This window comes from Pagrus major, chromosome 5 (genome assembly GCF_040436345.1).
Source record: "Pagrus major chromosome 5, Pma_NU_1.0".
In the NCBI taxonomy this organism is placed as follows: Eukaryota; Metazoa; Chordata; class Actinopteri; order Spariformes; family Sparidae; genus Pagrus; species Pagrus major.
In genome coordinates, this window is record NC_133219.1 from 10198293 (window position 1) to 10217666 (window position 19374).

Here is a 19374-nt window from a genome sequence, read left to right on the forward strand (position 1 = left end):
CTGACTGAAGACACGTACAACTCTTTAAAACCTTTTTTGGACAATTTCCAGGGCACTGCATAAGTTTGAAGCATTACAGAAAAGTGCCGAGACATATTGTATGGCAATAATCAATCTTGTATGGATGGATGCGGCTCAATAATGAAATATAAAAGGGAAATTTCAGATATTTAATTTTAGGGCTCCTTAAATTCATGAGCATCAATTCCCATCCTCATCGCAGCACTAAAGGCTCCCATTTAGACTCCATTAAAAATACATTTTCCTCTATACTCCAGCTGCCAAGGTTATGCAAATGCATGTATTACAGAGCAGTAGTTGGCCAGCTATACAAAACCAGTGAGCAGCGCAGACAACCTCCTTATCTATTAAAACCCGAGGAGGTTGATTGTTTGGTCGACCTAATGTCTCATTTGGATGCACATAAGGGCATCTGAACGCAATCTAATTTCAACAGGGGGTCCTCCGCTAAAAGCTTGGCCTCTGAGATGTAGTCACGTGGGTGCCAACAGAAGACGCTGAGATTGAATTAACGAGTTATAAATGTTTTACTCACATGATTTAAGCCTTTCTTTGCATCCAAACCCCTCACACTTTGCACAGAGGAGGCATTCACTGCTTGCTGGACAATACAAGTCATCAATGTATGATACAATGTCAGCTCCACAGAATATAAATATCTCTCTCACACACACTGTCTCTCCATGTCTGTCTCCTTCTCTTTCTGCCATCGCCTCTCTCTCTCTGTGCCTGGTATTCCATCTCCTCACTCTGGGGCAGTAATGAGTGTCTGGTATTCTGCTCTTCAGCATTGAAGCCCTATTCATGCTCAATCTCCTTTACAATGCACTAAAAGGATTACCCAATTAGCTACTATTGGATGCCATTGTGTGTGTGTGCTTGAGTGTGTGTGTGCTTGGTCAGTAGATGGATGTGTTAGCAGTGAAAGTGAAAGATAGATGGCTGTCTGTACCCCGCACTTCATTCCCAGTTGATGTTGTGCTGGAGGCCACATTACTCATCCCCACAACTCAGCCACAGTGAGTAAGACACACGATGGGGAAGCGTGTGTGTGTGTGTGTGTGTGTGTGTGTGTGTGTGTGTTTGTGTGCGTGCGTGCGTGTGTGCATGTGTGTGTGTGACTGGGGCCTTGACGGGCCACAGAGGATGACAGAGAAAGAGACATAGCATTACTTCTCAATAATTCAACGTATCAGCCCATCTTTCTCCAGAAATACACTCGCGGCTGTCACACGTGAGACCTTTCTTCTTCTCCTCGCTTTAATTTGTGAGTTTAATTTTCACCCTGTCATGCCTGGGATGATGGGAAATGCCTGCTTCATTACATGTGAATCATCAGTTACTTTATGTGAACCACAGATCAATTCAGGTTATCTAATATGTTACATCACGCTGGGAGCAACGTGTTCGGTGTGCATTTAGAGGATCGAACAGCATAATAAGAACTGATTTGGACTGACGGGATTAAAAGAACAGACTTTTTGATCATCTTTATTTTAGTTAGGCTACTTCTCGGATTGGTTTTATTCCTGGCATTTTGAAACAGCATTAATGCATGCAAATCTTTGGACAAACTTCTGCCTTTCAAAGTTCTGTCTTATCTTTTAAATATGAACAATTCCTTTGGAGAGGTTAAAACCAGTATTCCCTGTGAAGTCACAGTCTGATATAGCTAATGTTGACCCACATGTTGATGAGCCAACATGGATGCTGTGTAATTGATAACATCAAATTGGTAGCTTGATGCGTTTGAAAGGTCTCTCTTCAGTAGTCGACTCCTAGCACAAGCCTTTGATGTCAGACATCCCCTCCAGCACTCGAACACACCACACCAGAGGCCTAAACAAACTGCTTTTTAAGTCTACAAGACGCTCTGCTGACATATGTTAGAAGTGGCTGCCTGCAAAATATGTATGACAATCAAATTAGAAATTTCAATAAATAAATAGAAATAAAAAATAAGGCATTTTTTGGAAAAGGTATGTGAGTACTGCTCGAGGGGAATTTCACTTTTTTTACACATCTGTTTACTCGTCAGACTCTGTGGCACATGTTGTGGCTCTGTGGTCCTGGTGAGGGTTATCTTTGGCTCTGAGACTTTGAATTTTTTATGGAAATCCTGCAAGCATTGAGTTTAAAAGACACAGGCTTGGAGGGCTTAAAGAAAAGATGCAGTATAGTTGCTTTATGGAATTAGATATGAGCTTCAACTATGTAAGAGACTGAACATCAGGATGCCTCTGCATCTGCTGCTTCAATTTTGACCATTGGCAGGATTCCCTCACACGTCATCCAGCTTAATATTTAAAGACATAATACATAACATTTCTTCATTAAAACGTCTAAAAGGGACTAGACCTTTGTAAATATTTTGTTGAGTAATAAAAAAATGTTATATCTATAATAATATATCTGTACTTAGATTATCTCAATGTTTCCTTCAATGTTCAAACCCAGAGAAATCTAAAACAGTGCATTTCATTTGGTCTCTTCCAGGGAAAAACATGACGAAAACTTTAAAGGGGCACTTTGTAGTTTGGAGAAGAAATTCAAACTCAGAATTTTAATATTTAGAATATTAATGAGGTGATAATACAAACTTAGAAATATTCATTTTTCCATAACTGAATAAACAAGCTGTTCTCAAAGGAAAATAAGGTCAGAACACTGTTTGAAGCTAGAAAGCTAGCAGGGTCCGCCAAATATAAACAAAGTAAAACAGTATGAACTTAACTTTATGGTCAGTTTGTTTATTCAGTTTATTCAGTCATGAAAACAAAGAGTTTGTTTATTGAGTTTGTTTAGACATAAAAAATCAGTTGATGAAGATCTTTCTCTTCTGATTAAAAATTGTCCCCCAAAGCTCCATAATGCACCTTTAATATATAACCTCATCTGCGAACATCCCTGCCTTAGTCATGTCTGATAGATTTTTCATCAGTCATGGTGGTTGTTTAACACCGAAGACAACAACACCCAGGATCCTACACTACTTAAAATCATCAAACTAGTCTTTTATTAACTCCGCTAAGGAGGTTCTGTTAATGCCAGTGGTTGGTTGGTTGGTTTGTAAGCAGGGTTACATAAAAACTACTGAACAGATTTTTACGAAAGTTGAATGGAGGATGGGTCTTGGCCCAGAATAGACCTCATTAAATTTTGGTGGGGATCCAGATGAAGGGATGGAACCAGGAAATCCGAGACAATGCAAGGTTTTTTGACATTTTTGTTAATTTTGAATAGGGAATAACACATGGATCCTAATGACACAAATCAGGCGTATTTAGGTGGCTGGTATCTATGGACAAGTACTATTTAATGCAGATACAAATACAAATCCGGATCTAGCGGATTTAAATATGTTTTATTTGATATTGGATTAGGCGTGATTTATTTAAAGGGGATATTGGTCCTTGGCAGAGATGTGATTGAGCGACCTCTAGCGGCAGAAATTACATACTGTGCATTTAAATGGCAGTAATTCAATATTATATTACAAAGACTTTACTGTAAATCGGGTAAAATATGCAAAAATAATAAAGTAACTGAAGAATGATCCTTTTTCAAAAGTTTTAAAAGTATGTTACAGATGGAAAGTGTTTCAGCCTTCAAATAAAGGGTTGCCGTGTGTAAAAAAGTCTGCGGCGCTTAAGACGGCACACATAAACAGAAGAACAATAAGCTGTCTGAGAATGACCTAAAAAAACAGACACACTGAACTAGATAGATTACACATGCATCTGTTAGAAATTACCATATAGACAGTGAGAATTAAAGTGATGCCATCTGGCACCGTAGCAGTGTGGAGGTACAGTGAGAACAGAGCGGAGTTTCATGGTCATTGTGACACAGGTATAAATCCCGGACCTTTGTAGCACACTGCTGCCTTCCACTGGCTGTGGTAATGGATTGGCTATGCTCTCGGAGTGTCTCTCTGCTTGTGTTTGTGTGTGTGTTTGGGAGGGGTTAGACAGGTCAGCTGGGGCTCGAAAGCTAGGACGACACCCTGCCCACACACACACACATACACACAGCCCCCTGCCTACACACAGACAGACACACAAGTGCACAAAACCTTTTGTGCGGACACAGAAAAACATGCAGCCAATCAGATAAAAGATTAGACGTACGCATGCATCCACACACACACATTCACACCCCCTCATCCCATCTCACCAAAGGTCTTAAATCACACCGTCCACTCAGAAGCCGTGAGGTCAGACCATTTGTAACGCTTTTTAAAATGTTGCAATGATGGAGTAATAAAAAGATTTTCAAATCACTTTAATATTTGCATGAAATGGAAGTGAAATTGACCAATTCTCTCCAGCAAGTGAGTGGGAACATAAAAGTGAGAAGGCATGGATCATTGTCCAGACAAACAGGCTTGCTTGGGGTGGTGAATGGGACTAATCGAGGAACAATGGTAGTCAGGCTGAAAGGATGAGTGAGCAGTGCTGCTGAAAACGATGACAGTAGATCTACAGAGATACTGTATATCATTTTATTAGTGGGTGAAAACCTTCACACTTTTTATGGTAAAAAGAAAAAAAGCTTCCACACAGGATGATGTAATATGATGTAAGCTGTAGTGCAATCCTGTCTGCACATGTTGAAAGATAGTTTATAGGCTCATGTCACTGTTTCTTATTGGTTCAGCTCTAACAAACTAATGTCTTCATTGATTTTTGTGTGATGATATCAGTGAATCAGTCGTGTTCTATCAGTAAAAAAGAGGTAATGCTGTCAGTTTTGTTTACATCAGGAGAACGTATCCCTTTACTTGTGACAAAAATGGAGTGTAAGATTTACACTTGTTTTGTCAGCAGCAGAGCTGAGGGGCCATATCTTTTCTGTTGTTGTTGTTTGTTCATTTGGAACACAGCGCCTTGTATATTTTCCTGTCGTGATTTGTGATTGTATTTCATCCACAAGGTGTTTTGTCAACAGTGTGTACTCTGTGGGATGCTGAACGCTCCACTGCCTCAGACAGGCTTGCACTCCAGCAGTGAGACTATGTGAAAGTATGTGTTGTTTGTGTGGATGTGCAAAGGTGTGTGTGAGAGAGTGTGTGTGTGTGTGTATGTCTGAACAAACAGCATAAAGGCAGGATGATGGTAAATCACTATAAAACTGAGGCTCTCCAGCCCTCTCATTGTGAGGACTAGTCATTTATTTAACACTCAAATATGGTCCTGGGCTGTTTGGGGAGAATACATCAACCGGCACACGGGAGTCCACACAAAGAGCGGCACACTTCAACAGACAAAGAGCGAAAAGAGAGAGGCCAAGCGCCTTTTTTTCTCCTTCAGATGAAGTGTTGTTTGTTCAGGGTGGGTGCAGGGCACCGAGTGGGACGGGGTGGATGGAGGGAGGGAGGGACTGATGGGAGAAGGCGAGGGTGGGGGTGGGGGGGGTGGGGTGGGGTGGGGGGGTTGAATGGTTATTACACAGTGAATCGATGCACAAGCGGAGGGTGTCAGTGGGTGATAGTGGGGAGAGGAGGGGGGTACACGGGGGGGTGTAAAAGATCTTTTGTGAAGGCCGGGAGTTAATCACTTGAGCGGCACACGCCAGTTCTATGGGAGCACATGTTGTACACTGGCTCCCTTGGGGGGGGCGGGAGGTCCTGAAACACACACACAAAGACAAACACACACACAGACACACACTCACACACACACACAGCTGAATTTACATGTCAGTTATAATGCAAAGCTGGGTACAGGCCGACTAGAAAAGCAGAAGACCCACCCCCTTCACAGAACAGTTAGCAGACCCTTCTGGCCGTGCTGATAGTGAGAGTTTGCATTTGCTGCTTGTTCACTGACACACACACACAGACACGTACACACACGTTTGTGTGTTCAGTTTCACCGGGACTGGATAGATGACTCTGCAGAGGCCTTGCTAGAGATGGATGCTTAGTTTGACCTGGCAGTAAGTAAAATCTATTGTTTCATTACTTCAGTCCCATGTCAGTGGAGGATGCTAATATCTGAGAGTGATAGTGAAGGCTGGAGTTGTGATTTAGCGCCAGCACAGTAGAATAGAGGCAGTCACAGTCATGTCAGGGACTGTTTACATCAGTGGCACAGTGGGCTGCTTTGCCTTGTACTGCTGCAGGTGCAAACTAAACCATTATTCAACATTTTCACTGGCTGTTTACTTTGCAGAATATATGTTGAATTTCATCCTGAATGAAACAGAAACTCAAAACTGAAACTGTTCAGTGTGATTATTTAACAATTAGAAGGCTCCTTGCAATTTAGTAATGTCTTTCCCTTCCATTCACCGTAAGTAGACTATGACTGTCGGCTTTTCATTCTGTGAAGGCAACCACTTAAACTTTCCTCCGTCCTTCTGTATGCATGTTACTCTGTCTCACTTGCTGTCTGTCTCTGATGCTCCTATTATTATTGTAATTGTGAGATATCTATTTTGTACATGTCTCATCTAGCTTATCATTGTTTGCTGGACAATGAAAAGTGACAGCCTTGATCAGCACTCCCGTCCTCATTCAGCATTTTACTCTTCAGGCATGCCCATTAAACACCTCAGAAAAATGACAGTGACAGTTATGTGTATCCTCACAAACACAACCATTCAACAAATAATTATGGATTTGCCGCAAGCCAAATGTATTACTAATAAGTGACTTACGCCAGGCCATTAGTCACATGCTTTGTTGGTGGGGCCATTACAGAATGCTTAAAGGATGAGGACCAGGTGGTTAGGGGAGCTCGCAGGCCTGATCAGCCGGTATGGAGCCCATTGCTGCTAAGTCACCGCTGAGGGGACTTTTCCCCTGTGGCTTAGAGATCATGACTAGCAGCATCTGGGGTCTGGTTGTCTTTAAAAGGGAGGAAGACAGAGAAAATAGAGAGCATCACTAGTACCTCTGTGTATAAATGTTCCTATTTTGTAAGTTTGTCAGTTAAAACACACACATTTTTAGCTCTGTGTGATTAATCCAATCTTTATTTCATAATTCCAGCCAATCACATTATTACAACTTGATATTTCTGTGTGGTCTGTCTTTACTTTGTTCAAGTACAATAGCAAATGCACAATGGTTGTTTAGTGTTCTTCAGAAGGCAACATCAGTCAAGTGTTGAGCAGGTAGTAAGAAGCCTAATTGCCCGTTTGCTGAGAGGAAGGGCACCCAAAGGGTTGTTTGTCAAATTCAACGGTCGAGCTATAAATCCAGACACACAAAGCCAGGCAGTGAGCCAAGACGGACATTTTTTCACTTTGTTTGTCTTGCAAATGCTAACACACCTGCTTCAGCAATGCGTGGCTGGACTGACCAGGAAACAATAAAATTAAACAACACCAAAAAACTGATAAGCATCAAAGGAAACTATGACCTTTATCCTTTTTAAAAAAATCTTCTGTTTAAGGATCAACTGTTTAATGTGTATTATCCCTTTCTTGTCTTGCAGATAAAGCCACTGACAGTCCTTCTGTGGGGTCATGAGTTGTGTCCTCCCTTCACTTCTGTGTAACTTGACCATCTGGACTTCAGCCCCACCCTCTGCTCACCTATGCCTGCAGGACCATGGGTAGTGTCAGCAGCCTCATCAACGGCAACAGCCTCAACAGCAACCACTGCAAAGCGTCTGACTACAGGTTAAACAAGGGAACAAACCATCATAGGAAGAGTGGAGGTTGCAGCCTTGACGGGCTACTTAAGTGCAGCTTCACTCAGTGCTCCTCGACCACCACTCATCCTTCTAAAGGCCTGTCCCACTCCCGGTCAGGACGAAGTGAAGATTTCTTTTACATCAAAGTAAGCTCATGTGCCATCAGATGACATTTCACACATATATTAAACTGTACTTACAAAATAGAAAAGTATTAAACGTTTAACCTGTTCAATATAAGGTGAGCCATAAAACAAGGTCAGCACACCACAGAGGAGGACCTATGGAAGACCATGCAGGTGGAAAGAAGCGAGATGGAGAATCAGATGGACGACTGCAACCGAAACTCATGCTCATGTCGGGGAAAATGACGGAGAGGGTGAGCAAAATGCCCATTACTTCTTCTCTCATGCTTTTACCAAAACAATGTGATTGGATTTTAAAGGAACAGTTTAACATTTTTGGGAAATATCTGCATCTTCTTTCGAGTTAGATGAGAAGATGAATGGCAAACTCTGTCTATATGATAAATACAGTGTGTTGCTGGAAACACAGAAACAACCAGCCCAGCTCTGTCCATCAGCAACAAAATTTGCCTACCAGCAACTCAGAAGCTCACTAACTACACTGTAAATTTTAAAAGTTGACTTTTCTTTAAAAATTCAGGAAACCAATTACCTCACAATTACCAAGTAAAGTAGACTATTACATTTAAGTTGTATGGGCTAAAAAGCTTTAACAACTTAACATTATTAGTCTACTTAGTAATTCTGAGCTAATTGGTTTCTTTGGTAATCGCTAAAGTCACTTTGTCTAATTTTACAGTTTAACATGTTATTTATCAGTTGTTTGTATTTCGCTAGCCAAAATGTAAAAACAGCATTTCTCTGAGGAGTTATGTGTCAGGCTGTTTCTCAGTCAGAAGCAGTTAACAGGAAACAGCAGAGACTCCATGTTCTGGTCCTCCGTACTTTAAGGGTGCCGGTATCTGACAATTGGATCAATTTAAAAAGTCAGGTAACTGATTACCTCAAAATTACCAAGTAAAGTAGACTATTAATTGAAGTTGTAAGAGCTGAAACAACAACTTAAAATTGTTAGTCTACTGTACTTGGTTATTTTGAGGTGATCAGTTCCCTGACTTTTTTAAGTAAAGTCAATGTTTAATAATTTACAGTGTAGTTACATTTTATTACCTTTGGACAGAACCACCTGCACATGTTGTAAGTGGTTGTTAACCTTAGTGTACTTTAATAATAATAAAATAAAAAGTAGATTCTTTAAACTGACCCTCCGGGATGGTGGCCGACCCAAAGCGTCAGTTTTTGACGAATTCAGAATGAGACTCAAAATCTACTTTTCTTATAGGACCTTTAAAATGTTCTCATATTTCACACCAGAATAAGCAGTGGCCAGTTTCAACTGGAGGTGCTGATGGACAGCAAAGCATTTGTTCTCAATTGTTAGATGACATTTCTTAGTGCAAGCTATTTTAAAGCAACTTTATGTAGAAATTGTCATTCTGTGCGATTTAGCGCCACTGCAACACCACTGTCATAAATACAAATCCCAGGTCTGTAACAGGTAGTCAGACGTAATTACAAACAAAACTGACATGTATGTATCGCTGTGTGTAAAAAAAGTTATGATGTTGCTTTTACAAATTATAATTTTAAAAGGCAATGGGGACAAAACTGAAAATAGCTGTGGCGACTGCCCAGTGTCCTCAGTGGAAATGACACCTACATATTGTGAACGGTATAAATCTTCCTCTCTAACTCAAGAAAATGAATAAACTTCAGAATTTCTTGAAGAATGTGGATTCAAATATTAACTTGAGATTTCATGTCGATTTTCATAGCCTATGGCCTTCCTTGTCGGGAGCCGTTACTATGGTTATTCATACAACCATTAAGAGGATAGAATTATACTGCATAACTGCAACAGACTTTGAGAAGCTCACAGCGAAGTTGAGGATAACACATGCACAGCAGGTAGTCTAATTGGTAGCAGCCATTCCTCATAACCTGCATTGAACCTTTTCCATCTTATTAATCACCCCCTCCCAGATTAATGACCTAAGAATGCCTTGATCTTCTCAGAGAAGTCATTTCTTTGCCAAGAATACGTAGGCAAACTGAGTCTTCTTCAATAGGTCTTTATTCCTCAGGGGCAAGAGGGGGAGAAAGGAGAGGAATAGGGAGCAGCTTTAAAAGAGACAGAACGGGGAATAAGAGAGAAAAGAGAAGGGAGGGCCATAGAGAGTTTGAGGGATAGAAAGGGAGAAAAAAAAACGAGGAACGGCATCCCAGTCATGAAGTCAGTGAGAAGGAATGCTGAGCTCACAAGCTTTACCTCTTACACTTCAGCAGTAGCTCATATTATTAATATCACAGAGAAGGGCTATTCATCTTCCCTCAGACAGCACATGGGGAAGAGATGTGGGATGCAGAGGGGAGGAGAGGAGGACAGTACCGAGGGGAGGTACAGCTCGTGACGTTCTTGGACAGCACAGATGGGGCATGTGGAGTATAAGTTCATCTATGAAATGAGTTTTCTCTTCTATGACAGTCAAGTGAATTTTACTTGCAACTCCTGCTGTGCGGCTTTTAATACTGCCAGCTAGAGACGCTCTTCTGCACACTTCAGTGCTTCTGTTTCTAATATGAGAAGACATGATTGGAAAAAATCTATCCCTTTCATTTTTACAGACGTGACAATATTTATCTTTGTGAAAGCCAGTCATCATGATTTTTCAAGTTTCTGAATGCGACCCATCCTCGGTTCTTTGTGCTCTCTGCAACAGTACAAGAGGGCTTGCTTTTTGCCATGCTGTCAGCTGCAATGAGCCAGTGAATATAAAAACAAAAATAGGGAAGAGCACCCCTGACTGTGTGTCATTTCACTCTTCTAGACCTCTGCTGAGAAGTCACTGGTCCGTTCCACTGCCTTCAAGCCTGTGATTCCCAGGAGTACGTCCTCCGCAGAGACAGGCCACAACAGCCTGGACCACATTCTTTGTCCTCTGAAAAAAGCAAGGAGTCCAGAAAATCAACACAAGCAAGACACCTTCTCAGGTCTTTATATAATATTGATACACTCCTATCCTAAAATGAGATTTTTCAGGTGTAAGGACAAATTCCGATAAAATACAATGTCTTTTTTTTTTGCGTTTCAGGAACTTTCTCAGACTCCGGACGTAACTCTATGTCTAGCCTGCCCACCCACAGCACCAGCGGCAGCCTAAGTGCTTCCACCGGCCCTGTCAGTCACGGCGATGGCAGCTCAGCTCCCGCAAACAGCCTCAGCAAGGGAGTACAACCCAATTTCCCTCCATGGGTCAGCGGGAACAGCGCTAACCTTGACTGTAGCTACAGGGCTGGTTTAAACAGCGGGGGGTCGACATCTAAGGGAAATGGGGATGTTAGCTCCCCACTCTCTGCAGACGAGCCAAGCGCTCTCTCTGAAACTTCAGGTGGGATTCGCTCCCCGATTACTACAGATGAGTCACTGATTGAACGTTTGGAACAAAGGCTGCTTGAGAGAGAGACTGAACTGCACGAGCTACAGGTACCAAGTTGTTGCTTTACAATCAAAGCATGCGGCCCTAATCAACAGGCACCTCTCTTCTGTAGTTAAACTGTACAAGACAAATTTTAACTGAGATGTCTTCACCTTACAACAGGTGAGTTTTGAGGAGAAGGAAGAAGACACCTGCCAGTTGTTTGATGAAAGACAAAGATATTGTGCTGAGGAGATGGAGGGGCTCAAGCAGCGATGCTCCACAAAGCTACGACAAGTGTCGCAAATGGCTGCAAGAACCCAGCAAGCTCTTCAGCTGCAGGTCAGGCAGCTCCAGGTCAGTGCCCACCAATTCAAAATCCTCCCTACAACCTTTCTCCCTTTTCCAATGAATCGATGTAGATACAAAAAAAGCATGAGCGGATGCATAGAAATCTTACCTTGCACACAAGCGTGACTGAGTGAAATGAGAAATCAACTTTTGTGCAGGCAGAGAAAGAGAGGCTTCAGGAGGATGTCTCAAAGCTAACCCGGGAGAAGGATCTCGTTGTGCTCAGACTGAGGTCGTATGAGACAGAAAACACGCAGCTGGCTCCGACACTTGAGGAAACTCAGTGGGAGGTGAGTCATGAGTCATTTATGTGAGATATCAGTAAGGTTTGAAACCTTGTAGCACACAACACATTCTGGTACAACCTTGATGACTGTTGCTGAGGTGTGGGAACATGAAGTTATTCCATCCTTACAGGAAAATTCTGCCATTTTGCACCATATTTAAGAAACAGAAATCAGTCAAAAGAGTCAGGGATACTGGCGTCTTTCACATTTTTCTCAATAACTGATAATGTTGCCTTTGAACATCAGGGACATTACATACTTTTGCTTTAATCAAACAACTCCCTTGCTTTATTATGAGCTCTTGAACCTGTGTAGGTGTAGTATCCCTAGTTGCACAAATGGTTTCCAAAGAATTGTGAGATGAGCTAACTGTTTGTTTCTATAAAGAATGAGTCAAATGACTGTGTCTAATGTGAAAGGTGTGACTCATAGTAACCCACAGAGAAATATGCGGTTCTTTTGAAGTAGTCCTCAGCAAACAGGCTCTGATAAACCAACTGTACGGTACCTGCCCAACATGACACTGGAGACAACAACCCAGTCACCGTTATGTTTCAGCAAACCCAGGATATTTTACAGCTTTATGTTTATTTAGGTCAGTTTTCAATTTCATGTTGCAACAGTGCTGTGCTTATGATCTAATTAGGTTAAAGCACAAACACGGCTGAACATGTGCCAATATCCAATATCAATATCCAGTGATGTCACGCTTACAAATGTTGAAACGCAGGCTCGAGCTGTGGTTCTCACCTGTAGCTCCACCACCATCCCCTCCATCTCCCGATATGACAGTCAGGTCATAAACATGTAAACTAAAAACATTTTATCCAGGCGACTTGGCTGCAGACTAACAAAGATAGCGATTAGCTGGCAAACATAGTGGAACATTTAGCTCCTAAAGGTTCATAAGTGTCCCCATGTTGATGGAGAACAAAACGGGGCGAAAAGGAGAGTGAATATTGGACTTGCAAGGTTGCCAGAAACAGGACTTCAAATAAATGCTAATGTTGCTCTGTGTTTGTCAGATGTAAACAGGCAACTGTTTGCGAGGATTGCCAAAAACAGAACTGTGAATGCTGATAATATATTAATGTTTCGTTATCAGACGGTTGCGTGTTTATCTGATATGGACGTGTTGGTCTTGTTGCTACAACATTCTAATTAATGTTCCAGGATTATCATTGCAACTGAGCAAAGGCAACATTGTCAACAGATGAAGCAGGTTGTGACTGATGAATGGGTTAAGAACAGGACTTTCACCCAGGAGACTTTGATTTGTAAATGTAGTAAAGTAGTGTTTTCCATGCCTACTATTGTCATATGATCTGTGCCGCCCAAAACAAACTGAATAGTTTCCCAGCCATCTTCTATGTGCTTTCATTATAGGAAATGTACCAAATCCATAATTGTAAAGATGCTCAGAGAGAAATATTTTATAATCCTTCTGGAAAGTATTTCTCTGTCATGGAGGGGTACATAACACACTCAATATTTACTCTGACTGTTTCATCTTCATATTTGTCTCTGTCCAAATGTAGGTGTGCCAGAAGACAGGGGAGATCTCGCTGTTGAAGCAGCAGCTGAGAGACTGCCAGGCGGACGTCAACCACAAGCTAAATGAAATCGTCAGCCTCAGGGCTTCACTGAAGGAAAACACGGCAAAGATGGAGACTCTCGAGAAGCAGAATAAAGACCAAGAGGACAAACTTCACTCTCGCACCAGAGAGGTTGAGGTTAGTCTGTTGATGATTCAGCGGCAGTTAAATAAGGACATACAGCCATAATGCCCACACAGTACTTAATTACAGCACTTCTCGTTAGAAAAGGATATCTGTTATTATGTGCTACGCTGAACTGTGACCCTCAGACTGTTTTAAACGTCCATGTTTTAGCAGACTTGTATAATCGCAGGCTTAACAAGAGAACTTATGTGACACTTAACATGAGTAGAACTGTTACATCAGTCAAAATATTCTTAATTGCTGCCTGTGTCTGAATATTTGACATTTTTTAACACAGGTGTGCCAAAATGAGCTCCATCGCAAGAAGAATGAGGCTGATTTACTGAGAGAGAAAGTGGGCAAACTTGAGACAGACATTCAGGGAATGAAACACGATCTGGCCATGGCCAAAGAGCAGAGGCTGCAGCACAGTTTGCAACGTGAGGTCCATGCCCAGACACAGGCCTTGGAGAGATTAATCCAAGGCTCAGACTCCCCCGCTCAGGGCCAGGGGGAGGAGAGCAGTGGACATGTCTCCACAGAATCACTCCAGAGGGATGTGGAGAGACTGAAGCAGCAGCTCAGGGAGGAGAAGGAGGCACAGGAGAGGCTGGCCAACAGCTTTGAGCAGGAGAAGCAAACATGGAACAAGGAGAAAGGAAGGGTCATCAAGTACCAGAAGCAGCTCCAGATCAACTACCTGCAGATGCACAAGAAGAACCAGGACCTGGAGAGGATCCTAAAGGAGCTCACCGCTGAGCTGGAGAGCCGGACGGAGCTCGGCATGGACATCAACTACGGCTCAGGGTTACAAACATATGACGATGTTATTGCCACAGAGATTTGACAGGAGCACTCACACACATTCAGCGAAAGTGAACCGGGCACTTGACTGTTTGTTCACCACAGATATTTATTATAACACCTGGAGATCAGTCACTGCTAATTAGTATTTTACAAGGGTTATTTAATAGAATGTGCAAACCGTAATATTGTGTATTTTCTGTCTAGGTCACAAAAAACAATAAAATTCTATCTTTTTGTGATGACGCTGATAGTTCTTGTTCAAAAGTAAACGCTAAATTATTTAATGTTCAAGTGAGAGTATTTTTTTAGTTTTTCTACCACGCTTCTAGCAAGATCACAAATCGTTGGAATCATGTACAATTTTGTAGTTTAAACACCATTTATGAGTTTTTAAGTGACACAGATGAGACAGTGGCTGATTTATCTGTTTCATGATTAATGTGTGATGGTGACACATGATAAACACGATCGTGGCCTCACATCTGTCTTTTCCAGCATGAACAATGGCAGTGATGTATCACCTATTGTGAGTCTGGGTTCCTAAACCTTCATTTAGTTTGTCTTGTGAATCCACATATATGCTCCCACACTATCCATTCTTGTGCTGTTTGTGCATGGAAAAGAGTTTTAAGCTATTGCAAAACAATACACAGGTCTTATGACGTGAATATTTGCAAACAAGGTGTTTGTTTTCACTTCAAAATACACGTTTAAATATTTTTAGCTGTAAAGCATTTGCATCCTTTAAGGTCCTATTTGTATAAAAAGTTTCATTCCCAACTCGTCAAATACTGACGCTTTGGAATTGTGTCTGACCCGTCCTACAATCCCAAAGCGCCAGTATTTGTTGGGAATGACACTCAAAAATAAACTTTTCTTACAAAGAAGACCTTTAAATTCATTTCAACATTGAGAATCTAAGGCAATATGCAACCACACAATACTAAACCTAATATATTTTATTATATAACCTCTGTTTGTTTTTGTCATTCTCTGGATCTTATGAAATTCAAACTTGGTATTACTAAGAATATTTCAGTGATCAGTAAATTCATCTTGCAAGGCAGAGCACTTGCATATCTAAATTCAGGTGTCATGTTAAAGGGTAACTAATTTTACACATTAAAGTGTGTACTACTACTACGGCACTGCATATGTGAAAAAAGTAGTAAAAAGACTTTTGTGGCTCCAGAGGAAGCTGCATGTGATCTGATGAATTCCCTCCAGTGATGTCACTCATTGGCTAGGTTGTATTGTGGGTATTGTAGGCTCCGGGTTTTGGAAAAAGAAGAACAATGTGTTGAATTAAAGGTGATATCTCTGGTCCTGCTGTATCGATTTTGATCATTTGTATTTAAATTGTCCATAATGAGTCCAACAGTGTTATAGGAGGGCAATGTGAGACCAGTGGAATGCTTTTCACAGCCTGTTGCCTCCATTAACCACAATGCTCGATGGAGGCAATTTATCAGATTATATGCAGCTTCCTCTGGAGCCACAAAAGGCTTTATTCTACTTTTTTCACATATGTAGTATGACTCCCAAGACCTGTTAACACACTCAATTTATAACATTGGTGGAGTTACCCTTTAAGTCATACAATTGCAACCAATCCACTCAACAGATATTGTTTTTTGTTTTTTTTCTGGACGAACACAAACTTCTGCAATGGGTTAATTGTAGTTCAGGGTGACTGTGTTGATGAGCTGTAATGGTTGTAATCTAATTGTCTAACTTAATTTTCCATGGCTCCATCTACAAACTTAAAGAAGAGATAATGAGTGTCACTGCATTGTCTAAGGGTGCAGAAACCGGGACTTTGTTAAGGCAAACCTTGTGCCTGAGCCATGCAGGAAAAGAAACACTGTTCCCACTATAGAAATGCGCATAACACTGTATACACTGGAGAACACATCTGACAGATACCAAGGGCAAATGCAAATGTTGGGATTCGCTTTGTGCTCTGTGTGTGTTTAGAGAGAGAAAGATAGATTAAAGGGGTGGACGGAATACAATAAAGCCAAGTATTTTTAAGAGAAAAACAAAGACAAAAAGCAGTGATCTCCCTGTAATGTCTATCTCTCTCCCTACATTGTTCATCTAACTTTGTGAGAGTTAGCTGGCATTGCTCCACTTGGAGACAAACAATCCTTCCTAGCAGCAGCTCCGGCCATTTGGCTCTACTATTTTGGAGCTATTCCACTTCCCACAAGGGCAAAGTAGTTTGTGAAGCAAAAGTTTAACTACTTCACCCACTCAATACTCAGAGGCTCACATAGACTACCAGGCAGATATATATGCGCAGACTGTGCTGGTCAGGAATGTGTGGCAATCTCCGTAATGAGGCTTCTTGAGATTACTCAGCGAGCGACCATTACTTTACATTACATTACCGCGGAGTGTCAGGACAGATTTGGGTGCAGACAGACTAAGTGGAAATCTAAGGTGAGGGGCTGGAAGCAGTGGCACTTAAACTGAAGTGCGAGATAAGTGTGTCACAGCCCTTATTCTGGGATTTAGCACAGAAAACAAGGATGCAGCACCAGGACAGTTGATAATGCAGCTATGGGTGCTGTTGCAAATTTCTAGGGCTTAAATCTACAAAATCAAATGTAGAACAACTTGCACAAAGCCTCTGCGAAACAGCCGGTATTAGAATTGGAAATAAGTTTCAACAAACAAGCTCAGGTGCAAACACAGGTGATTTGAAAAGCAGGAAATGTTTGTCATTTGTGCATCAGTGCTCATTCGAACACCTTTGCTAATTTACATTTGCTGTTGACTGAAAGTCTGTTTATCTCCAAAAGTGAGTCTCAACAAACAGACTTGTTTACTGGTGCTTTTTGTCAGAAGCAGATGGAAAGCAGATTCATCTGTGTTCACACTGAAAGGTATATTAGGTGAATACATCTAGTGAAGTACACTACACCAGCATGGACAATACTGCAGCTGTAGTCATGTTAGTCAAACAACACTTACTATTCATTACATAACTTCAAAAGCAGCGTCTCTGGATTTGGAAATAAATATGAATGCCGTTGATATATATTCAAAGCTGTCAACTGCACTCTTTGTCAATCCCTCATTATCATTCCCCATTCCTCTTGGGCTTAAATAATGAGAAGATTGTTTTCCTTTGCCGTCTAATCATCTAATTTCGGCCATTACAGCATTTCCTTCCTCACGCAGAGACTCTTTCCAGCTCAGCTTCTGTCATAACTAAGCTGATTGGACCAAATCAGAACTGAAATCAAATTAAGGCCCATTGTCAATGTGTGTGGCTCCGTCACTGACATGAAAGGAGGACCACACAGAGGAGATAACACAAAATTCAAAGTCGCTGGTTTGACATGAAAGAAAATAACAGAGCTGGGTGGTTGATGGGATTTCTTACACAAAATAACAATTTAAGAATCATCACCTACACACACACACTTGATTGTACGCAATAAATAAAGATGTTCTGATCTGCTATATGAAAGAAGTAAACAGCAATTTCAAGCAGAATAGTTTTAAAAAATGATTTTAAAGTCACATTATGGCATTATTTTTTTCATAAAATCGACCGTTTTCAATTATAGCAGGTTTTTTGGGAAGGTTATGATATGCATCTTTTTGAATGGACTCAGCTGAACATACAGAGTTTTGGTCCAGCAGATGTCTCGGGGTGACTGGACAGCAGTTAGGCAGCCGTCAGAAGACACCGGGTGATAATTTAGCCCTGCCCTGCAGTGACATGATAATAATGCACTCATATCCTGCTGTGATTCTCCTGATCGGCTGACAGTCAAGCACAAAAGAGCCTGAATTCATTAGTAATGGTGAGGCGCATTTGCAGACCAGTTCAACATACAAAAGGGGATCTATGCTTATATATTCGCAGTATACAAATGTAATAAATTCACTTTTTGAACTGTTGTGGACAAAAATAATGTACTCCTATGAATGCAAGTTTCATTTCGTGGCCCGACCCTCACCTCGAACATTATAATAAATATTCCATACCGGTAAATAATAGATGAGTCAATAACACTGTATCAGTTTCTACCTTGCCCTCATTACTCATTACACTCACATACTCAAATGTGCTATATCCCAGCCATACCCCTAAGCAATTAGTTGCTCTAAAATATCAGGGGGCTAGTTATTCAGGCATGTATTTCATATTTTTATTGGTTCATTCGGAGCCCTCCATGCAGACCAGGCTACAGCAAGCACAGCCTCAGCAAATCCCCATGCTCCTCCACAGTCAGCAAAGTAATTGAGGAGGGAGTCCCAAAGGGTCCTCGCACACTGCTGAACACTTTGCTACCGACAAGTTGAAATGGCAACGGAGGTAGATAGGAGTCAGTGTTAGTGTGGTACAGGGGGTTGCTTGAATACTTTGTGTGAACAGGCCCGCAGTCTTTAGAGACTCGCTGGTTGGCTGGAAAACCATCTGCTTCCCCAACCCCCCAGCTGCAACGCCCATGGTTCCTCATTTCTATGGGGATGGACATCTCTGCTCATTGGGGGGGGGGCTTGTACGGAGGCCAATTTAAGACCCCACTGCTCAAAATTAGTTAATTAACTCTATCTCTCACACAGAGAGAAATTTCCTTTGTAAGTAATTCTACCATTCATCGCAATCCAACTGTTTTATTCTTAAGCTCTGCCAACTATCAGCTTTTGAAATTAGCAGGAACAGTTGAATGTGGGATAAATCCATAACATTACATAAGAACAAATGGGTTCCAGCTCATTTCAGGGTTTGTGGCCAGAAAAATGCACCTTTCAGTTTTATGCTTTGTCTGCACTGATAAGATTAAGATGATACAATTAATTTTGTTTTGACATAAATTAATTCATTCTCAAAATCAATGTGACTCACAAATTCATTCATTATGCGTATTAGACCCCCGGTTACTGTTAGAGCCGTCTGCCACGAGGGAGAAGATGTCAGTGTGCGTGTGTTATCGAGACTGACTGAGCATATGATGTGATCTACTCAAATGTACAAGTATCAATAATAATACCACAAAGCCATTTATATACGAAAA

General features: G+C 41.4%; 1 protein-coding gene across 1 annotated transcript; it reads left to right on the forward strand.

Annotated features, from left to right (window-relative positions):
- The first annotated feature begins 7582 nt into the window (after window positions 1-7582).
- On the forward strand, window positions 7583-14375 carry lzts1 (leucine zipper, putative tumor suppressor 1). The gene is made up of 8 exons (XM_073467276.1): window positions 7583-7813; window positions 7909-8046; window positions 10582-10744; window positions 10846-11237; window positions 11353-11526; window positions 11679-11810; window positions 13346-13540; window positions 13827-14375. Exons 1-8 carry the CDS (start codon window positions 7583-7585, stop codon window positions 14373-14375), a joined length of 1974 nt encoding a protein of 657 aa, XP_073323377.1.
- Window positions 14376-19374: the final 4999 nt, after the last annotated feature.